The sequence below is a fragment of the Girardinichthys multiradiatus genome, chromosome 24 (genome assembly GCF_021462225.1).
Source record: "Girardinichthys multiradiatus isolate DD_20200921_A chromosome 24, DD_fGirMul_XY1, whole genome shotgun sequence".
NCBI classification, from domain to species: Eukaryota; Metazoa; Chordata; class Actinopteri; order Cyprinodontiformes; family Goodeidae; genus Girardinichthys; species Girardinichthys multiradiatus.
The window spans coordinates 16,193,204-16,213,708 of record NC_061816.1 but is presented as its reverse complement, the minus strand read 5'-3'; the positions used below and the strand labels follow the sequence as shown (position 1 = coordinate 16,213,708).

General features: G+C 42.7%; 1 protein-coding gene across 1 annotated transcript; it reads right to left on the bottom strand.

Annotated features, from left to right (window-relative positions):
- Positions 1-6,116: 6,116 nt before the first annotated feature.
- Positions 6,117-17,712, bottom strand: xkr6a (XK, Kell blood group complex subunit-related family, member 6a). Its single transcript, XM_047354771.1, has 4 exons — positions 16,567-17,712; positions 13,257-13,453; positions 12,297-12,714; positions 6,117-10,174 (listed from the first exon to the last, which is right to left on the bottom strand). Exons 1-4 carry the CDS (start codon positions 17,154-17,156, stop codon positions 9,670-9,672), a joined length of 1,710 nt encoding a protein of 569 aa, XP_047210727.1. The 5' UTR covers positions 17,157-17,712; the 3' UTR covers positions 6,117-9,669.
- Between the last annotated feature and the right edge of the window lie 2,793 nt (positions 17,713-20,505).

Sequence of the window (20,505 nt, the reverse complement as noted above, 5' to 3'; positions counted from 1 at the left end):
AAAGAGAGGTAGAGAGAGGGGGAGACATTCGGCAAATGTCACCGGTCCGGGACTCGAACCTGGGACAGCTGCTTCAAGGACTGTAGCCTCCGTATATGGTCGCGCGCTTAACCTCTACACCATCAGCGACATGCTATTTTGTATTTAGCTAGCCTATTTAGATAGAGGCTAACAATTTTCTGCTAATGTTCTATCATGTTTTGCCCTGACTTGGAAAATGTGCTTTTTAGGGAGAAACCTGATTCAAACTATGGTTACGGCTGTCTGGCCAATCACTTCTGATAACTTTAACTTATCTACAGTTCTAAAATCAGTGTGTGCATATACTAAAGATAACACAGATGGCACAGGTTCCTACGAAACCACAATTTTAAGTTTCCTACTTCAACCTTACCTTCTGTATATTCTTAAAGAACATTTACCATCAGTAACACTTGAAAGAACCATTTACGCAAACTAATGGAACATAGATACAACAAAGAGTCAGAAGTAGTTATTTACAATCCAAAATCCAACCACGAGAAAATAAATGCTACTTTTGCACATCAAATTTCTATAACATTAAAAAAAGGATGACCCTGTCAAAATTAAAAGCTTATGGTCATATAGATACATCCAAGTGAACATTTAGTTTGACCCTGCCCTGTGTTAATAGTACCAAACCTGAGTCAAACATCTGAAATCTTTTTCATGCAATGATTGATTCTGAGAATTTGTTTAAAAAAAGTAAAAGGTTTGAGTTGCTGCTGGACTCAGGTCTGTTGGAAACTGGTCTGAGAACAGAAACAGCTTAGTCTCTGGCCTTAAGCTCTACAGAATCATAATGAGTAATGACACCTTCAGAGCTCTTGATCAAACATAAAAATGTTGGCTGAACAAATGAAGAAAAAAGAAATTTTAAAAAAGCATATTAGTCACACATATATGCTTAACAGACCCTCATATCAGAACATTTTGTGTTTAACCAAAGGAAGAAAAGCTATGATGGTCTCATATTTGGGTTTAAATTTTCACAATACGATAAAACATTCCTGTCGGGAGGCAGCATTCATCTTTCTCTGTGTAAAAGTTACATTGCAGTTTTTCCGCCTCCAAACAAATCAATCTTGACAGAAAAAAAACAATTCATAAAATTGTTATGGAAATCTGTAAATTATCACAAACAGATTCAAAGCGCAGAGATGTATGGCTAATACACCCTTATTCAATTATAGGATTTGCATGTTAGGACAATAAACAAAGCAACAATCATCTGTTGTCTCACTCTGTTGAAAATAGGTAAATACCATCTCAGATGGGCTTCAGCATGTGACTTATTATACAATGTCTTTAGTTATTTGAGAAAATCAAGTCAAAATGTAGAAGCAGTGAGAGAAACTTGGAGAGCTTTTATTACTAGTTTTGTGACCAATAATCTAAAGCTATCTGTAGATCAGTCTGTCATGTGGAAAAATCACAGGCCATCACACAATACAAAAAGCAGGTTTGTTTGTAGGCATTCATTTATGTGGTTTTCTCCCAAGTTGAACAGGAATTCAAAATCAACATCTTGACCGCTGTTCAAAATATTTGTTGATTCAATACCTGGTCCTGTTGCTTGAGTAAAAATGGACCTGATTTGAGGTGTCAGATGGTCTCATATTTGACTCCAGAATACTTCTGCATCCTGGAGGAGATAGGCTACAGGTACACTATATTCAGATATTGTTCCTTCCCTTTTAAAAACACAAAACAAAAGAAAACTGTATCTACACTGTCTCTGGGAAGCCAAATAAGAATGCTCTAACACCTATTCCACACCAGCAGGTGGTGAGCTCACAATTCAAATAAAGAAATGTCTTAGAGTAAAAAGATCTGCATCTAATCAGTCTGAAGTTTCAATGAAAACGCTGTGATATCTGTGCCACAGAACAAGTAGTGATTACATAAAAACTAACAACAAAATTTAAAATAAGATTGAGAATTTTTTAGATGGATATATTTTACTTATTTTACCTAAGATGTCTGAGGGGTCTAATATTTACTGAACTCTGCATGCCAGATGCTTGAAACTCAAAGTGAAACCAACAGCATGACCTACTTTCTAAACAATTTGGCTAATTATTCGACCAGTTGGGGGCACACATACAGTAAGGTACCCCATCTTGATGCAGTTAAACACTGTGAATTCCACACCCTTGATCCTTTTAACATATACCATTTAAAACAGGAGTGTATCAAAGATGAAACACATACAAGATGTGACAGTATTTGATCCATAAAATCCACATCATTTCCTTACATCTAGCCTTGCCTAACATACATGGCAGAATAGGAAAGAGTTTTACAGCAGCTTTAGAACTTGCCTTACAACCCTTCTAAGATAATTGCTGATTGCTGCAGCCAAATGGCTAATCTTCTGCTTTGATACAGCTGCTCACACTTACTGATACTCAGATAATCAATGCATTTGAGGAGCACCTGGCTTCTCTTTTCACTGTTTTTACTGTTAAAACAGTTAGGCTATTTATAGGTTCACAGCACTGCTTTTGCATTTTGGCAGGGTTTTTGCTGATTTAAGAAATACTCTGTAACATAATAGATGCTGTTTTTCATCTGAGGTAAAAAATAAAAAAAGTGATGCAGAAACAACAGTGATGTGGTATTTTCTTAAAGGTTCTCTAAGCCCAGAGCCATCCTGCTTTTTGTAACCTTGCATAGCTGTCGATGTATAGCCATACAAGAAGTGACAGAGCACTGGCTGGATTCAAATATCTTACAAAGTAGGCCTAGCTAAGGCTGTGTTTTTTGTAGATGAAGAAAATGCTTCATTTGTAGCATAGAAACGTGACTGCAGTCCCAGTGTAGACGAATTTGTCAATGAAATCCAACATCTGCACTCTGAGTATGGTTCTACAGTGAGGTTCCAATGAAGGCTTCCATGTATAAAATAAACTGTATTATTTGGTTGTTTCAGACCTGATTTGGCTGCGTTAAACCTGAAATCTGGTTGACTGGAGCGCTATGTGCAAAACGGAGGGTCATGGTTTGGGGCAAAAGATCAGAAGTCTGAGCTGGAGGAAAAGCCAATGGGTCAGGTGCTCAGGAGCTCAAAATGATTTCTCTCTGTGTTAACCCAGAGTTGCAGTCAAAGCCTCTTGGTTAACACGTTATGTGTGCTGTCGGGGCCTGAAATCTACAACATACATGCAAGAAATTCACAAGCAGTATTTGTGAAACTAACAGGAAATGACTGACTGTGTTCTCAAAATGGCACGTGGTCGGTTTGCAGTGCGGACACAGTGTGCTGTTTTCCACATCCACATCAGAGTGTACCGGAAAGGAGCACCGCCCCGCTATGAGCCAGATATCACCAATGGAGCGGATAAGGCATTGTAGCTTTTTTAACGTGTGGCTCATTTTCACACATACGCAAGGTGCTGCAGTTTTCACATATACTCCTTACAGGTTTACACATTTCAGTAATGTAAAACACTAAGGTTCTCCAAACATATTTGGCTAAATTCTTGACTGCCACAACTATACAAAAATCTTTACTTAATAGCACCATAAGAATATTGTTCCCAAATTATAAAGGGGTAAGGAAATATTAGACATTGTATGCGTGTGTGTGTTTTGAGCACTGAGGGACTTCCCATGTTGTTATCCTACTTTTCACTGTGTGGCTGTGTACATATCTCCCTGCTGCAGAGAAAAACCCTGTGTTTGTGCAATTGTGATTGTGTCTGTGTGTACACTAAGCACATCTCCTTGCTTCGGAGACTTGCATAGCTTCTGCAAGACAGGAAGAGCAGTTGTCTATTTAGAAGGAGCCTTTGGCACAGCCTTGGCAGAGAACTGAAGGCAGTACTGAAGTTGCACCATATAATTCAAAGAGACAATCTGCTCTTATTGCACCGTAAGCACACGTGTGTTTCTTGTTTGCACCATATGAAATTGGATTAGCAGCCAATTGACTCTGTAGCTTGAGAGCATTTGCACCATATGAACAGCAACAAAGCTGCTTCTGTTGCACATCTGGATCGACTGAATCTATTCGTCAGATTGCAGCAAATGATTAGTTGGATTTGTTAATCAGGCTAGCACCAGGGAAAAATAATGAAAGCTTGCTCCTCACTTTGCATTGTTCAAGTCTAAATCCATAGTTCAGCATCTGTTGTTTGTCCTCTTTTTTCTTTGCCATGAATATTTTACTATATTTAACAATGCTAATTTCAGGCTAATTAGTATTAATTCTCAACCTGGGGATAGAGACAATTACTTCGGAAATCTAGATAGCGCCCATCCTCCTGGTCATTTGTCAGAAATATTTGGTGTAAATTAGAGGCAACTACAGACTATATATATGTATATTTATTGTGATTCCTGTGTGGTGTTATAATGTGCTCAGCAGGAGCAGTTTGAACAAACATCATGCGGATAGCTGTCTTTTCTATGAGAACATGTTTTTTTTAAAACTATTATTTTAACTATTAGCGTGAGACCAAGTATTTGGCTCACCGCATATGTGGGCATTTTTGATAAAACCTTGTTACGCCATATTGATATTTATTTAGCCTAGTATTAAACAGGCTGACATATTGATGTTATTATTTCCAGCAAATATTTCCTTAGACTTGGAAAATATTATATTTTTTACACATTTTTGCTCTAGTGTTCTTTGTTAGCTTGAGGCCAAATATTATTCTGAATAAAGAAATATTTGATCAACTGAGAAATTTATTCAAAATGAAGCTAATGTTTACAACAATGTTTTGCTCCTGTGTCAAATTATTCATTAGTTTGACTCCAAATATTCTCATCACCAAAAATGTAAACATGTCTGACATCATTCAGCCAGGCTATATGGCTAAATAATTAGCTTAGTCGGAGACAGGGTAACGGTAGTATGCTAAGCTATATTTTCAACACAATTTTTGGCCAAGTGTCAAATTATTCATTAGCTAAGTTCAAATATTTTTCTCACTAAATGTGTTGACATTTAACATAACATTTACCTGGGGTGTGTAGATATTTAAGAGCTTAGTCAAAGACAGGCTAACGGTTTTATGCTAAGCTAGTCTTTTTTGCTCAAACTGTTCATTAGCTAGAGTCAACTGTTGTCCTCACCGAATATGTGGGCAGGTTCTGAGGTAAAAGATGGAAAACCAGAAAATCCTTTTCCGCTACAAAAACGTGCGTTTTCATTTTATGAGGCCCTCGAAAAATATTAATGTAATAGAGAGGGATAGATATTGTGGTATGCAACAAGCATAAAGAAGCCTTAAGTAAAAACTACTTTTAGTTGTCTAAACAATTAAAAATTAGTATATACTGTACATTCCAGTTATATTACATTAGATCTGATAGACTGGATAGGGGTTTTAATTTAATATATAATAAATCCAGAAATCATTTCAGCACAAAAAACTAAGGTTTGCTAAACCAGCTTCTGACCAGCAGAACTAGAGTCTTCTGCACCGTATGGAGCAAATATAACAAAGAACCAATTATAGTAGCGCTCATGTTTTTGCTGAGCAAAACCTTTCTCACTAGGAGGGGCTTAGAAATAAAGGTTCATGAGTACGTGCAACATTTTAGCAATACTTTGGCAAAAACTAAGAAGGTTTTCACAAATAAAAGTGTCACACATCAGAAACTGTTTTAAAGAATTAGAAATCATTATAGAGTATTTAGGTCTATGTCTGAGAAGTCGATATTGTACGTGAAATATTAGCTTAACAGAAGTCCTGATGGCTACTTGTGCTGTGTTCTGTTTACCTTGAAACTTGGATCTAGGAATAAAATTTAAACTGTGTTGTGCTATTATTCCACATTCAGAAACCAGTGGGATTTGCTAACTGATGTCCTCAGTGACCAAGCTAATCCCTATCAACATGTAAAAGATATTAACAATGCATTTCTCAGTATTTTTTAATTCTTAACTAGTCAGTCAGTCAGTCATTTTCTACCGCTTATTCCATAGTGGGTTGCGGGAAAGCTGGTGCCTATCTCCAGCAGTCTATGGGCGAGAGGCGGGGTACACCCTGGACAGGTCACCAGTCCGTCGCAGGGCCACACAAAAACAACCATGCACACACTCATTCATACACCTAAGGGCAATTTAGAGAGACCAATTAACCTAACAGGCATGTCTTTGGACTGTGGGAGGAAGCCGGAGTACCCGGTGAGAACCAACGCATGCACGGGGAGAACATGCAAACTCCATGCAGAAAAACCCCCGATTCTTAACTAATGGTTGTAAATTACTGCACATAAAATATTTAAAAAGAGATCAAATTTATCAAAACCGCCATATTGGATTGTGAGGTCATGTCTCGTAACCAACCACAACTTTTCCAGCTTGAATACAGACTTGAGGGAAATTGAAGTCCTGTTGCATGACTGTTTTATAATGTCTGTCAATATGTGGGTCCTTGGAAATCTTAAAATTTGAGAAATGCTAGTGTAAGTAATACAAATTTTGAACTAGAGACGACCAAATGTATTCAAGAATCATTTGAAACCCATATGAAAGCTTTTTAGCAGATGGTAACTTTAGTAAGACTTTTGAACGTAGACACAGGGCATCTATCTTAAATATGAATGGCTAAGGGACAATTTAGAAAAAAAAAGACAAAATACTATCGTTTTACCTCTAAATGTTATATTTCTTTTTAATTATTTTGGCAACATATGTATGTATTTGTGTTTCACCTGCCCCCGTTTTGAAATGCAAGTGCATGGCAAAAACATGTTTTTCTACACTTCACCCTGTGGTGTGAGAGCAAGCCCCCCCCGGACAGCGTGTCATTTCTCCATCGTTCCAGACGAGCCCGTGATTGATGCATCGGCACCATTTGCTGTCCCCTTCCACTGTAACAGCTTGTATACCAGGGATAAACAAACCAAAAATAAATAAATAATGAGCCACACATCACAGCTCAGCCGTGGGTGGCTTTTGGAGGAGTTGATACTGGAAGTGATGCATGAGAAGATAAGTCATCCAGGGGGGGTCGTGACGATTAAAGTCCACAACTGTTTCATATCGGCTTTTGTTGCTGAACTCCTGTTAGCGTAGGACATCCCACAGAAACTCTACGCATAGGTCAGAAAAAATTAGTCATGCATTTGCTCTGTGCTGTAAATTCCAGATCTGGCATTTTTGCTGTCGTCTGCCACTGACGTGAACCAATTTACCAAGTGTTAGCAGTTTTGACAGTCTGAATAAAATATTAAAGCCTCCCACAACCCTTGCAAGTCAAACTGGAAAATGAACAGTTAGATAACACATACACAATACGATGTGATAAGCATATTATGCTGCTTCATATCTATTGACTAGCATGAAATGTTATGTTTCTGCTTTGTTTTTAATTACTGTATTTCTTTCATAATATACGAGCAGCATTGTTTAGTCCAAAACATTTAGGTGTATCTGCTGTACTCTGAAAATATATCTTAAATTAGAACTACAAAGCTAATAAATAAGGTTTATTGAAATTAAAAGAACAAATCTTCCTATTCAAATGCTAACGCCTCCGGCAAAAAATAAAAGAGGTCTTAGTTAAAGTAAAAAAATCATTTCGGAATTCAAAGATTTGCCCATCTATTGGAGTATTTGTTAACATTATAATTATAATTATAGAATAGTATAATTATAGTTTCCTAATTTTGCTAAAATCTCTGACCAATAATTGGAGCTATGTAGACAACAATTTTTCCAAATTGTTAAAGGTTTTCCCTCAGTTTTTGTATATTTTTAGCATTTCAAGAGTTACAAAAAAACACTTGAGTTAAACCGTAAGGAAAGCGGCCATTTCCTATATCAGTTCGGAACCACTTTAGCTAGTAAATAAATGCAAATTCCCTCTGCACAAAAACATGCACACAGCATGATACTGCCACCACCATGCTTCAAAGTAGGGATGGTGTTAACTAGGTGATGAGCAGTGCTGCATTTCTCCAAACTTGATGCTTTGAATTCTAGTTAAAACGTTCTGTTATAGCTTCATCACACTCATCAGAATTCATCAGAATTTTGTTTCTCCTCGTTTGACAACCTCTAAGATGATTTTAGGCTAAATTCCAGCTGGCTGCCTTGTGGCTTTAAGTGATGAGAGGCTTGCATGTGGCCCCTCTACCATAAAGGCCTGACCTTTGGAGTGTGTTGGCAATGATTGACCTCCTGTCTTCACAAGAGGTCTGCCCAATTTACCATTGGGTTCTTGTTCACCCCTCTTAGAGAGAGACTCAAATCAATCTGCAGAAGCATCTAGAGGATGATCAGTGCAAATCCCATTACATTAAATTTTTTGATCATTTTACAAAACGTTTCACTTTGTCATTATGAGCTGTTTTGTTAAGATTGTTTAAAAGAAAAAAAATCTACTGAAATCAGTTCAAGAACAAGTAATGTAAAGAATTATAGGAAAACTAAAGGGTGTGAATTCTTTCTGATGGCAGTTTAAGGAACACTTAATATATTATTCTTATTCTTATTGGAACATTGATAATAAGATAATTAAACAAGGAGATTGTACGATTTACTTTTGACAGCTGTGTTTATCTCTGGTAACAGCTTTTGTATTGTGATTATTTTTATTCATTATATATTATGATATGAGAGAGCCACTGCTTTAAAGAAGTAAGAGGCTTTTTGTTCTTTGGACGAGGTGTTTTTTATCGGTTTAAGTAAGGCAAAGGTTTGAAAAACGGACATGTAACCCCATTTCTGTAGTTACATCTTCAAGATTCAGAAAACTAGTTATTGAGTCACTTTTATATTTTGTGAATGGTATTGATTGAGTAGGTTTGTTTGAATTTATCCAGGCAAACCATAACTGGTTAATATAAGCTAATACTTCCTGTATAAAGTGTACCATTTAGTCATATTATGAAAAGTTTAAATTTGAAGATTCAGGTGATAAACAATTAGCCCTGATGCTTTTTTCCACTTGTGGTCAGTGACATTCAGCTACTTCTCTAATGACTTCCTTCTTCTGAACAAATTGAATGAGAAAAATTTAAGATGAGGCTTCTGTCTCCTTCATTCCTCTTTTGCACTGCTTTAGTCCCTGGTAACCTTCATAACAAACTCTCAAAACTGTCTTTAAGGTCTTTATCCAGCCACAAAGTGACATTACATCAAAATGATCTGCTCGGCACATAGAAAATATTTACAGGACCCTTTGACTAGACTAACCACGTGTTCACATTCCCTTTTATTTTTTTTAAGTGACTTTTTTTCATTTCTTTTGTCACATTGTTTTATTCTACTCAACACATGACGATCGCAACATAAATGATGCAGTCAGGTGCTGCTGCTGAAATGTGGTCATTTCTCTTTGTAAATTTCTTTTTTTTCCTCCACAATAGGGTGTGGAAGGGAAATTCATAAAAACGAGACCAAGTGAAGAGTGATTAGAGGAGCTGAATGGAGAGAAAGAAGAAGATGGGCTGAAGAAGCTTGCTGAGTCATGGCCACGGGACTTACAAGAAGTGAGTGTGCGTGTGTGTGTGTGCTTTATAGTGAGATTGCTGCTTTAGTGTGCATGTGCTTATATCAAGTGAGAACTTTTGCTCATGACTTTTTTCCTTTATGTTCTCTAAGTTTCAACATCCACGTGTACATTTTATAGTTCTGTATGTGCTCAGGTGTACCTCTGTATGTGTGTGTGTGTTTGTGTGTCAGAGTGAGGACTCGTACTGCAACAGCTCATACAGTAACGGTCCATCACGATAACGGATTCCCACGGCGGCCGGCGTGATGTACTGCAGGATGTTGATAGTCCTCCGCAGGCGCCGGTCCACGTAGTGCGCGTCCCACGCCGGGTAGCGCTTCCTGGGCATGTCGATTTTTATCAGCGGGCCTTCGGGCTTGGAGGCTGGGGGGGCAGACCTCACCTGGAAGACGGGAAGGCACGTCTCGGCTACGTCCTCTTCCGTCTGGGACTTGGTCATGTGGGCGGGGGTGGGCGGGGCAGTGGGTGGTGCCGACGGGGGAAGCGGAAGACCCCAGAGCAGCTGGGCGCAGCAGGAAGAGGCGGGACTGGGCTGGAGGTGGGCGGTGGCGGGGTGCAGGAAGCCGTAGTAGAGGACCATGACGAGGACGCCCCCGGCAAATGTCAGGTAAACGCTGCAGAGGGCGGGGACAGCATATGAGTCGGTCAGCACCGGATCCCGATAGACATACCTGCATCAGACAAGAGACACAGATTTGAATTGCATGCATTGTCTACCCCTATGTTTAAGAAATGCAACTACAATAACTTTTGCAGATCTAGACACAGGAAGTTTTGCCCATTATTCTTTGGCTCAAATTCAGACAGATTCAACTGAGAGCATCTGAGAACAGAGACTTCAGGTCAGGTTCTCTTTAGCATTTAGGTCTGGATTTTGACTGGTCTATTCTAACACACATACAGGTCCTTCTCAAAAAATTAGCATATTGTGATAAAGTTCATCATTTTCCATAATGTCATGATGAAAATGTAACATTCATATATTTTAGATTTATTGCACACTAACTGAAATATTTCAGGTCTTTTATTGTCTTAATACGGATGATTTTGGCATACAGCTCATGAAAACCCAAAATTCCTATCTCACAAAATTAGCATATCATTAAAGGGGTCTCTAAACGAGCTATGAACCTAATCATCTGAATCAACGAGTTAACTCTAAACACCTGCAAAAGATTCCTGAGGCCTTTAAAACTCCCAGCCTGGTTCATCACTCAAAACCCCAATCATGGGTAAGACTGCCGACCTGACTGCTGTCCAGAAGGCCACTATTGACACCCTCAAGCAAGAGGGTAAGACACAGAAAGAAATTTCTGAACGAATAGGCTGTTCCCAGAGTGCTGTATCAAGGCACCTCAGTGGGAAGTCTGTAGGAAGGAAAAAGTGTGGCAGAAAACGCTGCACAACGAGAAGAGACGACCGGACCCTGAGGAAGATTGTGGAGAAGGGCCGATTCCAGACCTTGGGGGACCTGCGGAAGCAGTGGACTGAGTCTGGAGTAGAAACATCCAGAGCCACCGTGCACAGGCGTGTGCAGGAAATGGGCTACAGGTGCCGCATTCCCCAGGTCAAGCCACTTTTGAACCAGAAACAGCGGCAGAAGCGCCTGACCTGGGCTACAGAGAAGCAGCACTGGACTGTTGCTCAGTGGTCCAAAGTACTTTTTTCGGATGAAAGCAAATTCTGCATGTCATTCTGAAATCAAGGTGCCAGAGTCTGGAGGAAGACTGGGGAGAAGGAAATGCCAAAATGCCAGAAGGCCAGTGTCAAGTACCCACAGTCAGTGATGGTCTGGGGTGCCGTGTCAGCTGCTGGTGTTGGTCCACTGTGTTTTATCAAGGGCAGGGTCAATGCAGCTAGCTATCAGGAGATTTTGGAGCACTTCATGCTTCCATCTGCTGAAAAGCTTTATGGAGATGAAGATTTCATTTTTCAGCACGATCTGGCACCTGCTCACAGTGCCAAAACCACTGGTAAATGGTTTACTGACCATGGTATCACTGTGCTCAATTGGCCTGCCAACTCTCCTGACCTGAACCCCATAGAGAATCTGTGGGATATTGTGAAGAGAACGTTGAGAGACTCAAGACCCAACACTCTGGATGAGCTAAAGGCTGCTATCGAAGCATCCTGGGCCTCCATAAGACCTCAGCAGTGCCACAGGCTGATTGCCTCCATGCCACGCCGCATTGAAGCAGTTATTTCTGCAAAAGAATTCCCGACCAAGTATTGAGTGCATAACTGTACATGATTATTTGAAGGTTGACGTTTTTTGTATTAAAAACACTTTTCTTTTATTGGTCAGATTAAATATGCTAATTTTGTGAGATAGGAATTTTGGGTTTTCATGAGCTGTATGCCAAAATCATCCGTATTAAGACAATAAAAGACCTGAAATATTTCAGTTAGTGTGCAATGAATCTAAAATATATGAATGTCAAATTTTCATCATGACATTATGGAAAATAATGAACTTTATCACAATATGCTAATATTTTGAGAAGGACCTTTATATGGTTTGATCTAAATCATTCCATTGTAGCTCTGGCTGTATGTTTAGGGTCGGTGTCCTGCTGAAAGATGTAGCCACTAACAGGTTTTCTCCCAGGATGACCCTGTATGAGGCTCCATCCATCTTTCCATCAATTCTGAACAGCTACTGTGTCCCTGTATCCCCACAGCATGATGCTACCACCACTATGTTTCACTATACATCCTATCCAGCATATATTCATAGTAGATTCTATCAAAAATTCCTCATAAGCAGCTGAGATTTCATCCATGATAACTCACCACAGGCCGGTAAGGATGGTATTCTCCGCCAACACCACGATGTAGTACGTGATCATCCGATAACGCGTCCGACCCTCCTTCACGTTAAACCAACAGAAGATGTAAACAATACCAACCACCATGTTGAAGAGCACCTCCTCCCACTTCGACATGCAGAAGTCGGTGCCCCCATGCACCACCCAGAAGGCCATGGCGCACCAGTGCAGCACCACAAAGATGCCGAAGTAGATGTGGAAGAGGGAGGCGAAGAGGGCTAGCGAGAGGACGCGGGACGAGATAGTGAAGAGGCGCCAGCAGAGGTGGAGCAGCGCGCCACGGTAACTCATGCTGCGCTGGTCATCCCGGGAGTCGCGCAGCAGCTTGTGGTAGGAGGCCAGAACCCAGGCCAGGGAGAGGAGGGAGGCCAGGGAGGAGACGCCTAAAGAGACAGAGAGAGGAAGGTTATGAAACAAGCACATACTGGGAGATTTTCAGGACTCTTTGGGGGTGTTCTGTGTACTACTGTTGGACATATTATTTAAGAGCTGGCGTGTGACACGACAGAAACATTTGGCAGTGATGCTGAAATATGAAGTTATTTTGCTTGTTCCAGCCGGTGTGTTCGTCCGCCCCCCTGTTTGCAAGTCACGTATTTGCATTAAAGTAGAAAGTGCCCCAAAAACACAAGAGTGATAGAGATGAATAATGCCAGTGTGTTGCCAGCTAGATGATACATATCCTGAATGAGTAAAGAAGAGGAAGAGGGAGACACTTATGGTGGTGCTTTCTTTATCAGAATACCTGAACAAACACTCAGCACCATCTGCAGCCACACATTACTGAGCACAATGTGTGCAAATTGCTAATTACTGCTTGTGCAGCTGTTGACTAACAAGTGCTTTGTTGAAAACATGAAAACACAGCATTAATGCCACAGGATGTTGGCTGCCTTCTTCGTTTGGTGGTCTGCACTCCACCTACACTGCAGGGTCTCGGCTCGGTTCTGTTGGATCATGATGTAGAGCTGCAGCACCAGCTGGGGCGCCGACTCCAGGAACGTCTCCAGCAAGCGCAGCATGTTGACATCGGCGTACTCGAACATCATGGCCCAGTACCACCGTCGCTGGTGCTCCTTCTGCCGCCGCGACACGACCCCCAGATACAGCGTTCGGATGTACCTGCGGTTGAGTTCAGAAGCTAAATTAGGAACCATCAGATCTGGTGGGGTGATAGCATGAATTAGAAATAGGATTACACCATCTGTGTGCATTTAGAGAGCAGCTTCACTATTGTCCGACGTCGTTCTAGACAAAACAATTGACTAATCAGGAATACAATCAGCAGATGACTCAAGATTGAGTGAGCTACTACAAATAGTGGAGTGACAGATCCCTAAAGAAAAAAATGGCTTTAGTGTGAATCTGAATATGCTGAACTATACACGCTGAGTGGATTTGGCTGGGGGCAATTAACAAGCCTCAGGCCAGTAGTAGTAGTATGTATATGAGTGGAATGAAAAGAAGTACATGGTTGTGCATTATACATGGTATTCTAAGTATGGTTATTAGCCCCCTGTGGTTAGAAATGTACAGTAGAGGCTTTACATGGCATGTATGATTTGGCATCCATTGTGAACACAACTACATGCGCATGAACCTACATGAGCTTTGAAGCACTTTAAAGCAGAAATGATTGTTTTAGCTTTAATATGAGCCATGCATACGGTTCTGGTCAGAGGTTTTCATACACTTATCAGGAGCATTAATGTGGAACTAATTATGAGCGTTTCACGGTCAGATGGGAGAAAGAGTGAGCAAACAGCAACTCAACCAATCACATGGAGGAAACTATGTTCATTTAAGCATCTAGGTTTGATGAAGAAGACATCTGAAGTTCAAACCGAGCATCAAAATAAGAAAGAAAGGAGATTGAACAGCTTGGTTGTTGGGGTCAGAAAGGTTGCTCTAATTGCTGATCTACTATCTACAGTCCATCTCTCAGGTTATCACAGAATGGTACAAAAAAGAGAAATTATCGAGGGAGTGGTGGATGAAAATGACAATGAGTTCACTGTTCTCCAATGGCCTCCATCCATTTATGGATCTCATAAAGCAGAATTATAGTATTTAAACTTTCAAAAAATACTTTACGATTGTCTGCAGGATAGGATTTTTCTGATAGCAGCTGAAGATGAATATAAATACATTTATTTTAGGCTGCATGTATATTTTGACACTGTGGGGAAAAGAGAAAATTCACAATATATTTTCACCGAATTCTTGTTTTTACAAATCACTGAAGTTGTTTGTCGTATAATCTTTCTGTTCTCGACACAGATTCTTTAAGTCCATCATTAAACGCTCAAAATTAAAACAGCATTCATGTCAGTGATGATTGGACGGAAACATCCGACTGCAAATGTGTCAAAATGCTCTATGTCCTTGACTACAGAACAGGGATATGAGGGATATGCAACGAATTTGGCTTGTTTATCGTTTTAAGCATCTGAAAGCAGGAAGTCTACTCTGTAATTCTCAGGTGAACACTGACTGGCAGCCAAATTCGATAAGCCCTGACACGAGAGGATGTGCTTCTAAATTATCTGAGTAGATCCTCCACCCCACCCCCCACCCTTTCCCTTTCTCCTCCTGATCTCTATGCCTTTACCCTTCCCCCATTTTCACTACCCTCTGTTTCTCCCCTCCCTACACACAGCCTCTCCATCTCTAAAGCAATCTGTCTCAATCAGGCCGCACCACTTCCTGCCTTCCTTGCTCCAGGTGGGAGGGTCCATTCTGCAGTTTGTGTGACGGTGAGGGGAAGAGGGGGTCGGTTTAACCCTACAACCCAAAGCAGAGAAGCTGAGTAGCTCTGGATGTAAACACACACACAGCTCGACCTTTCTGCTGCTGGACACCATTAGAGGGTCCTTTTAGAGAAAAGGGCGGGGAGGGATTTATAGTGTAAGCTGCCCTTGCACACTGCTGCTTCTGCTACTGCTACTATGTCTAGTTGCAACAGAAAGACATGCCTGTGTGTCTTCTTCAGTGCTCCTCTGACAGTGATTTTAGCACCTCAATTAACACCTAAGCATGTCCTACTGTGTGTGTGTGTCAGATGGGGAGGGGGAGAGATAAGCATTGAGCATCAGAGAGAGACAAGTTGCCAGAAGCGCAGATGCTTTTCCTCTTTGTACTCTCCATGCATGCTGACACTCCTGGGGAAGAGCCGTGACACCCGTTTTTCCAATCGTCACACACGCCGACATATATGAACACACAACTACACACAAAAATACAGAGTTCTGACCTCTTTGCTGTAAAGTGCCTTCTAAAAGCATAGAGAGACCTTCAACTTGTCCATATTTTGTCAAGTTACACCTGCAAACTTCAATGTGTTTTGGGTATTTCTAATTCTTCTTAGCAATTGGGTGGAGAGCATCTGTGAACATCAATTTGTAAATATTCCTACAGATTTGGTATTGCATTTGGATCTGGACTTTGACAGGGCCATTCCAACACATATATATGCTTTGATCTAAACCAGTCTATGGTCCTTTTTCCTGTTGGGAGCTGAACCTCCACCCTAATCTCAAGCCTGTTTCTGCATCTAACCGTCAACTGAGTATGTAGTTCCATCCATCTTGCCATTAACCCTGACCAGTATTGCTGGCTCTGGTTAAAGAAAACGTTTTCACGCGGTATTATGCTGCCATCACCATGTTCAAAGGTGGGGATGGTGTGTTTTGACTGATGTGCAGTGTTATAACGTTATCCTTACTTTTATTGTTTTACAAATAAGGTGACGTCTCAGGGTAATTGGTTGCACTGGTTTTTATTATTTTGGGGTTTGAATGAAAATAAATAAAATACCAATAAAAAATATTATAGGTTTTTTGTTGTAACAAGCCTAAATATAAAAAAGGTTTAGTGGTTAAGAATAATGTTGCAAGCCACTGTTAGGTGTTACTGGAAATTGATTCAGCACCATGGAGAGCGTCACAATAAGTCTTCTTTTCATTGTTTATACGTTTCTTCTCCAAAGCCTGTGAACTAAAATACTCTAGCTAAATTTGTACTAAACCAAGCCATTTATTCTGTTCTATGAGACAAACACTTAACCTCTTCCTGGCTGTAATCAGATCCTGTATGCCTGGATGACTCTTGACGTTTCTATCATGTTTCTGCAACTTGTCCCTGTCCTGTCTGTCAGTACAAAGCAGGTTTTCCCTACTTGTAACTACATCAAGCAGCAATGAGAGAGGTGAGATGAGGATCAGGTGTGTTCTCACCTCCACACCTGTCCCAGCTGCAGGACGTGTATGATGGCCTGCCACAGCCAGATGGTGGCCAGCTGCAGGCGGTCCTTGCCGGGATACAGGCACCCCTGAACCACTGTTCTCCTCTTCGAAAGCCCTTCAACCTCTCCGAGCCCCCCGCCGGTGTAGTCCTGTACGAACCAGCGGAAACTCAGAATCTGGACCAGCACGGACGGTACCAGCACAAAGAAGAGCGTGAGGCCGAACCAGATGTATTTCTGCCTCTGGTAGTAGTACGCCGCCAGGCACAGGTCAGTGCCAACGTCCCAGAAGAAGACGAGCAGGGCGAGGATGATCCACAGGCAGTCCAGCCACAGCTGCTCGCGGGGCGGGCAGTGAGTCTCCCGGACCCCGACCCCTCCGACGGGCTGCCCCCCGCCGAGCAGCGAGCCCAAGCAGGCTGAGCGGCAGCCCCAGTAGCAGGCGGAGGAGCGGCAGCACTGGCAGATGTGGATTGCGGCGGAATCCATCGGCTCCTCGGAGTCAATATCGTACAGCTGGGCGAAACCGCCGCCGCCGCCGCAGCCGACCCCGGCTTTGCCGCCGTCCGACTGCGCGGCCATATTCCCCTTCCCGCTCCTGCCCTCCTGTGAAACGCACGACAACCGCACCGTGGTGACTGCTTGAGGGGTGCGGACACCACGTCACTTCCCAGGTACCTCCTGTCCTCTTCCCTCTCGCGCCGCGGCGACTGCTGTGTCTCTTTCCCGCCCGGGGCGCGAGGAGCCATCAGAGCCGGCGGCCGCGCGAGAGCGGCTCCCCTTCTTCTTGCTTCCCCACGCGGGACACCGCCCCCGGGCGTTCGCGTGCGGCAGCGGCGGAATCTGCTTCTCTTCTACTCCAGCAGCCCCACATCATCTCCTCTTGCGAGCTCGGTCATCCAGGGCGATGGGAGGTTATGACGTAATGCATCTCCGGCTGTTATTAAGACACGCGTGCGTATCTGACGGCAATATGTGTGTCAGCCCACCGGACACTCGGGTTTTGTTTCCTTCTCTAAGCCTCCCTGTTACAGAACAGCCTGCAGGTTCCCGGTAGCGGCTGCCACCACTGTCCGCTCCTCTGCTTTCCGCGGCTCCAGCCCCTCTGCAGCTCCTGTTTCCCTCCTACTGTTCACTTTCCCGCACTCACACACTCTCACTCCGCCCCCTACTGGCTGGAACAACTTTAACCCCATATGCACATCTGTGCTTTTTGCACTGAATGGGAACAGAATGTAATCAACTGCAAAACACGTGGAAAAAATGCGTTCAGTTTATCAGTCCACGCACCTGTTTTGTCCCCATATTCCATGTTATAATTTCTGTACCCCTAATTCATCCAAATGCCTGCCTTTTAGTCATGTCACCCTCATCATCCATTACATACTTTGGTGGTTCCTGCCAAGTAACCAGGAAGGAGTCTTTGGAAAGAGAGATAAAGAAAGGAAGAGGAGATGATTGAGGAATTGTTGGAGGGATGAAAAGGAAATGTTGAACAGAAATCAGGGAAAATGGTGGGTTTTGCAGCGATAGAGTCAGGGGAAAGACCACTTTTGACTTAAAAAAAAAGTGAAAAAGAAAGCTAAAAATATAAATCAGGGTTTTCCTTATGGATGATGAAGCGCAGAAGATGGGAATTAAATATATTAGTCCCAGACCCAGGAGGGTTTCCAGAAACACATTATAAAAGAAACCAAAATGCCTTTAGAGACTCAAAAGTGAACTTTAGAAATTAATCATGTTTTTCTTTAAATCAGAAGCACGTTTTCTTGCAAGCTCTTGCACTTTTTCGCCGTCCACTGGAGATTAGCCCCTGTTGTCATGACAACCACAGCTGTAAGGCTGAAGGACATGGGAGACATGGGAGTACATGGTTTCACATCTGTGAGCTTCTAGTATGGGATTTCTGTCCCTAACATCCTGACTTAAGCATTAACTCTGAAACCCAGCAGAGATTTTTGACCCGAGTTTATGCGAGTTTACAAATTTTCCTGAGTGAGATGGTCTCATCTTACTCCGACCAGTTTTCTCAACCCCCCCAGAGAGCAGTAAAAAAAAACAGTGTGTAAAGAAAGGCAGCCTTATTAGTCAAAGCTGATGTTGCAGCTGCAGTCCCACCCTCCAATTCACAATATGTCTTCAAATGAATTACTAAAAATGCCTTAGGGCTTGAGATCCAACATGCTGAATATTTAGTTGTGCTCTTCCATGGGGGAAAAGGCAGCAGCTAAATCAGTAGTGAAACTCATATTGTCCAAATGATAACCTTGCTTTAAAATGATGGGAATCATGAAGACACAAATGAGAGTTTCAATCAGGCTGTGAGGAGGATGGAGTTTGATGAGGTTTCAGATGTAATTAGAGTAGAGAGACGCTCCAATTAAGAATCCTTCTTCCTCTTCACTTCAGCATTTAAGACTTCTCATATAAGATGTGTTTAAGGGGTGGGGAAGTGTTACTGACAGGTGGAAAACCTGAGCTCTATATGTGACAGCCGAGGAGTTTCAGATGCACTAATGATGCACAGCTTTGCTGGATAAACAGGATGCATAATAACAGCGAACTGGGTTGTTATGTGGATGTAGATAAGGCTCACTATGTTGAAGATAATGGGAGCACAGTAGGGTGAACGGCAGGGGAGAATGCTGACAGCTTCGAGCCTGTAAAAATCAGTGGAAAAACTGTTCAGATCCAGTTATAGCTGATGTGACTCAATGAACAGTAAATATCCTGCAATCAAATAGCTAAATAAAAACTTTTTTAAAACAAAAACTGTTATTTTCCTGCAGAAGCTGAATCATTACATAAGAGGACTACAACACCCATGGGTCACAAGAAAATTAACCCTCAAAACCAGCATGCTCCATATTCAATTTCAATATGAACTCAAATTCATATTGAAACCGCCTCCATGAACCGCCACCTTAACGTGGTGGAGGGGTTTGAATGCTCGAATGATCCTAGAGGCTATGTTGTCTGGGGCTTAAATGCCCCTGGTAGGGTCTCCCATGGCAAACAGGCTCTAGGTGACGGGTCAGACAAAGAGCGGTTCAAGAACCCCTCATGACAACTACAAAATCGAGGCACGTGACGAGCCGGGGTCCCACCCTGGAGCCACGCCTGGGGTCGGGACTCATCGGAGAGCGCCTGGTGGCTGGGTTGTTCCTCGCGGGACCCGCGGGACCCGGCCGGGCCAAGCCCGAACGAGAGACGCGAGACCATCCCCCAGTGGGCCCACCACCTGCAGGGGGAACCATGAGGGACCGGTGTAAAGAGGATTGGGCGGCGGACGAAGGTAGAGTGCTCGGCAGCCCGATCCCCAGATTCTTAGGCTGGCTCTAGGGACGTGGAATGTCACCTCGCTGGGGGGGAAGGAGCCTGAGCTTGTGCGGGAGGTCGAGAGATATCGACTAGAAATAGTCGGGCTCGCCTCCACGCACAGCGTGGGCTCTGGAACCCATCTCCTTGAGAGGGGCTGGACTCTCTTCTACTCTGGAGTGGCCCACGGGGAGAGGCAGCGGGCTGGGGTGGGTTTGCTTGTCGCCCCCCAGCTCAGCCGCCTCGTGTTGGGGTTTACCCCAGTGGATGAGAGGGTCGCATCCCTGCGCCTTCGGGTTGGGGAGAGGTCTCTGACTATCATTTCGGCCTACGGGCCGAATGGTAGTGCAGAGTACCCAGTCTTCTTGGCATCCCTGTCGGGGGTGCTGGATAGTGCCCCTTCTGGGGACTCCATTATTCTGCTGGGGGACTTCAACGCCCACGTGGGAAACGACAGTGACACCTGGAGAGGCGTGATTGGGAGGAATGGCCTCCCCGATCTGAATCCGAGTGGTGTTTTGTTATTGGACTTCTGTGCTAGTCACGGATTGTCCATAATGAACACCATGTTCAAACATAAGGGTGTCCATCAGTGCACTTGGCACCAGGACAC